This window comes from Physella acuta, unplaced genomic scaffold (genome assembly GCF_028476545.2).
Source record: "Physella acuta isolate Inbredline_101_S28 unplaced genomic scaffold, ASM2847654v3 ptg001578l, whole genome shotgun sequence".
NCBI classification, from domain to species: Eukaryota; Metazoa; Mollusca; class Gastropoda; family Physidae; genus Physella; species Physella acuta.
This window is the reverse complement of record NW_026733092.1, coordinates 165,001-169,949: the sequence shown is the minus strand read 5'-3', so window position 1 is coordinate 169,949 and position 4,949 is coordinate 165,001. Positions and strand designations below refer to the sequence as shown.

General features: G+C 33.2%; 1 protein-coding gene across 1 annotated transcript in view; it reads right to left on the bottom strand.

Moving 5' to 3' along the window:
• Positions 1–3,713: 3,713 nt before the first annotated feature.
• Positions 3,714–4,949, bottom strand: part of LOC131928972 (uncharacterized) — a 6,541-nt gene continuing 5,305 nt past the window's right edge. Inside the window, exons 5-6 of the mRNA XM_059285154.1 lie at positions 4,807–4,949; positions 3,714–4,184 (exon numbers count right to left, since the gene is read on the bottom strand). The exon at positions 4,807–4,949 is cut by the window's right edge and continues 8 nt beyond it. Coding sequence (XP_059141137.1) covers positions 4,039–4,184; positions 4,807–4,949 — 289 coding nt within the window. The 3' untranslated portion in view covers positions 3,714–4,038. The remainder of the gene's footprint in view (positions 4,185–4,806) is intronic.

Sequence of the window (4,949 nt, the reverse complement as noted above, 5' to 3'; positions counted from 1 at the left end):
GCTTGTAATTATTACTTTATTATCAACATAAAAGTGTAATAAAAACACTTGTATTTTTTGAAAAAAAAAGGAAAAAAAAAGGAGAAAAAATAAAAACACTTGTATTTTTTGAAAAAAAAAGGGAAAAAAAAGGAGAAAAAATAAAAACACTTGTAAAACGGGGATTATTGAGGGCCCGAAATGAGTTCGGACTTATCGTTGTCTGGCTCGTTATCTCAGAGTGGTTATACATTGCAATGAAATGGATTAAAATACTCAGGTAATAGACTATGTAAAATTTAGAGAAGCACGCTACTTATATATATATATATATATATATATATATATATATATATATATATATATATATATATATATAAATATATATATATATATATATATATATATATATATATATATATATATATATATATATATATATATATATATAGGGGGCCCAAAAAAAATTTTTGCGGGGGAGCCTTTTTTTTCTAGTTCCGCCACTGGAGGGAATAAAGAATTTTTTAGGCTAATGTTTCACTTCGTGAGTGACATTTTTTAAAATCTCGAGACCCGACCTTTTAGCATTTTATTACACTTTATACGGTAATTAGAGACTGTTTTTTTTACTTAGGTTCAGTGGCGTTGGTAGGGTTTTGTCATGGAGTGGGGTGCATCTTGTTTTTTACTCACACACCTGAACACGATAACTTGAGTACCGTTTCAGTTTTGTTAAAAAAAATTATACATAGGTATCAAATCGAATTAGTAGTTCTGTATCAACTTTTAACCATTTCCGGTAACCGGAGATGGTACTTTCTCTACTTTCTGTTTCTAAAAAGCCAACAGCTTGAATACCATTAACGTTAATTGGGCAACATTTCAAATGTATGTATTACATTGTATGCGCTTGTTTCTGTCGAATTTTTAACTATTTCCGGTAAACGGAAGTGCTACTTTACTCTGATTTCGTGTGAAGACTACAGCTTGAGAACTGATCATATTATTTCAACGAAATATCTTATACAATATCTTATAAATGGATTACTTCAAATTGCTGCTGCCATCCGATTACCGGAGGTGGTACTACTTAACTCTAAATCTGCGTTCTGAAATTCCGATAACTTGAGTATCGTTTCTTTTAGGTGGACGAAAATTTTAAATACAGGTATAAAATCCTATCCACTTGATTCTAATTAACGCCTTTTCGATTTCAGAAACCAGATAGCTTCTACCGAACCGATTTCTTCAACGCTTTTCACGTAGGTGTATACTCAATGTGACTTAATGTTTGGCTGAATTAGATGTTTAATTAACTTTTTAAAACTTAATCAATATTTTTTTATAAAGCACCAATTTTCCCCTCTTATATACACACATTGTTTATACTCATTTGGTTCGCAATTCTTTTTTCTACGCCTTTAACTCTTATTAATTCATATTGTTTTATGCATACACAAAAACGTAATAGATAAATAAGGTTTAAGATCCACAAATTTTTAAAGTCCAACATATTAAACTCGGTTTCCCTAGCTGAACAGAGGTGTGGACCTAATGACGGGACAAACATTGTATAGTTGACAGCCACATTTCTCTGTGACTTTAAGCGTGATGTCAGAATTATCTGTGATTAAAATCTGTGTCAGCATTTATGGGTGATTAAAATCTGTCTCTGGTGAAGTTAAAATTTGCTTGATTAACATCTCTATCGATGGAATAATTTCTGTGTGATTAAAATCTATGTTAGAAGTTATGAAGTTAGAATGTATGTAAAGGAAGTAAAGTTCCTCCTTTGTTTTCCGCAACGTGAGTTAGGTACCCATCAGAGCTGGGTGGACTCAGGGACGGCCTACTGACTTGAACCCGGATTCGAACTTATGGGTTAGCAGTCCAGCTAGAATGTGTGCGATTAAAATCTCTCTATGGTAGGCGCCTAACGAAACAAAGTGACAAGATGTAATCTCACACGATCGCGTAAGTCAAATTATTATCTGATGTTTCGGTTCTTGGTAGGACCGTCAGTCACAAGGTAATTGAAAAACAATTTTGGACACATTTTTTTCTAGCGCAGTCGAATTTTTAAAGAGCTGTTCTATGATGGTTATCAACATTTTCTACTTTCTCATCATACTTTAAAAATTTTAATTCAATTTAATGTAAATTCAAACGTAAAAAAAGAAAAAAAGTTTGCTTTGTTTAAAAACTAGTTCCACCCAAGGGGTCAAAGATCATTTTTTAAAATAACTTTGTCGATGTTGAAAATTAAAGTCGTTTAGAATCAGCGTTTCTTTCAAGCAACTCTTTAGAAGGGGAGGTGGGTACACCCCAAACGAAAATGATTTTTTTGAATATACTTTTACTCTATAAAACTAAAGATGTATCCTATTTAGTCTTATTTAAATCGTTTAATAAAGATGGCATTGTGTAGGTAAATCTTTCAGTTTCTGTAGGCTTTAGGGAAGTCTTTGTTGAAGATTAATTAACAGTTTAAAGATCAGTGTCTTAATGAGGCAATGTACAACTGTCATAGGCGCGCGTCTGGGGTTGACTAGGGGATTAGGGATGGAATACACACACACACACACACCACACACATATATATATATATATATATATATATATATATATATATATATATATATATGTGTATATATATATATATATATATATATATATATATATATATATATATATATATATATATATATATAATATATATATATATATATATATATATATATATATATATATATATATATATATATATATATATATATATATATATATATATATATATATTGGCAGGAGGAGAAATAGTGAGAAACTAAAGGTTTTCTATACTGTTGCTAATATGAAAGACAAATACCCGACGACAGCATCCTACTATATTTCTTAAGAATAGCACGCTATTCTGACGTGTGGGTTTCGTATATTGGTAAATCCAGTTTATGTGTTTATGTAAGGTTATTAGATTTCATAAAAATTTAAAGAAAGACGAGCGACGAATAATAGCAAATTATATCACAATGCATTAAACTTTGCATTTAATTATTGTTTCAAAGAGGAACAGAGGAATAAACACTAATTATGATTTATTGATGAAGCCATTAATCAATTAACATTATTAATATTAACAATTTTAATACGTGCAGCATTTTTTTTCTCCTACTCTATATGCGGAAGTATTGTAATTGTGCAAAAAAAGGGCTTTTTTTCTGGGTAGGAAAAATACATTTTTGCAATCTAATTTTCATGTGTGTGCGTGTTTGTGTGTCAGTGTGTGTGTATGCTTGCGCGCGTGTGTCAATGTGTGTGTCTATGTGTGTGAACACAATAACGGTGAGTACTGTTTAAGTTAGACAAAATTGCATTTGTAAATAATAGATTCTGTACGCAGATGTATTTCAACTTTTGAGCAAATTCTTGTTTTAAAAAACAACAAAGATGATAAATTTATTTCATCTCTTAAAGCAGTAGGCCTATACTGTATATTTTAAAACAAATGCAGTTTTATCACAAAATTATATTTCTATAGTCCAAATCCTCCGAAAGTACCGCCCCAGTACTCACAACATATGAACATAGGAGCTCACATTTGCTTCATGTTCAATTTATAACAACTTTAACTTTTACAACCATGGAAAGGCATAGTTTAGACGTAACAATTTTAAACATAACGAACCGGTCAGGCTAAGTACCTACATCAAAATAAATAACAGAAAAGCATGGAGCAAAAGTAATTTAATATGTGAAAAATTAAATTAGCATGTTATTATAATAAGCTTAGAAACAACTACGAAAACCATAGACAAATTATAAACGCAATTTATTTTTAATTATCTTTCAATTTTTAAACAAAATTAAAGCATTGGAACAAAAGATTAGTAATTTTCCAATTTGTGGGGGTTTTTTTCTGTAGAAGAATCTGCATTAAAAATTTGGAAATATTGATGAAGATAAATGGTGCTATAGTACTGTATAATTATTACAGTAAAACCATTTCTTGATAAGGTTCACATTAAAACATAGCTATGTATTTAACACAGCAAAACCACTGGTTTATATAGATGGACTTGGCGTTGTGGATTTGCTGTGGTTGTGGTAGGGGCGGGCGGTGGTTGTGGAATTGTGGGGGATCAGCAGCTTGACCTCATCTGTCAGTGTGTAGACGGTGACTATGTCGTTAGCATCGTCATCAACCAGATCTGAAGGAAAAAAGTGTGTACACATATAATGTGTATGTTAGCACAAACATACTTGTGTAATGTATGGGCGTAAAAGGCCTAGACTACACTTCAGAAACGAATAAGATTATTATATCTTCATTTAAAAGGGGTCGGCGTGGTCGAGGGGTAGAGCACTACTGAAGGTCTCGATTCGGATTTATGACTGTAGGACGTCCAACCAGCTCTGGTGGGTACCTGACTCCCGTTGGGGAAAGTAAATGCGGCTGGGCATAGTGCTGACCACACACTATATATGCCGTACATTGCTAGATAAAAGAAATATATGTGAACTCTACTTCATCTGCCCTAAGGATCGTTAGGTATGAAAGGGGAACACGACTTCTTAATTTACTATTTTATGTTTGTACACAAATCTAAACTTTATATCAACCCCCCCCCCCACACACACACACACTCACACACACATCACAAATAAAATCACACACAACCATGCACCTTCCAGTTCATTTCTCCTAAAAAAACATCAAAATATCTAATTACCCCCCCCCCACCACACACCCTTACCATCCTGAGCAAACACTCCCCACTCCCCCCCCCCCCACACACAACTCCCTCCAGCAAATAGAGTGCAGAAACTAACTTGTGTCTGGCACCGTTTTGACCACCTGCCTCTGACCACACTTCTTGCACACCCCCGGGGCGTCCAGACAGAACGCAGATTTCTCGGTATCCCCTATGGGAGTGGCCACGCCATTCAGGCTCTTAGACCCGGCAGTAGTCACG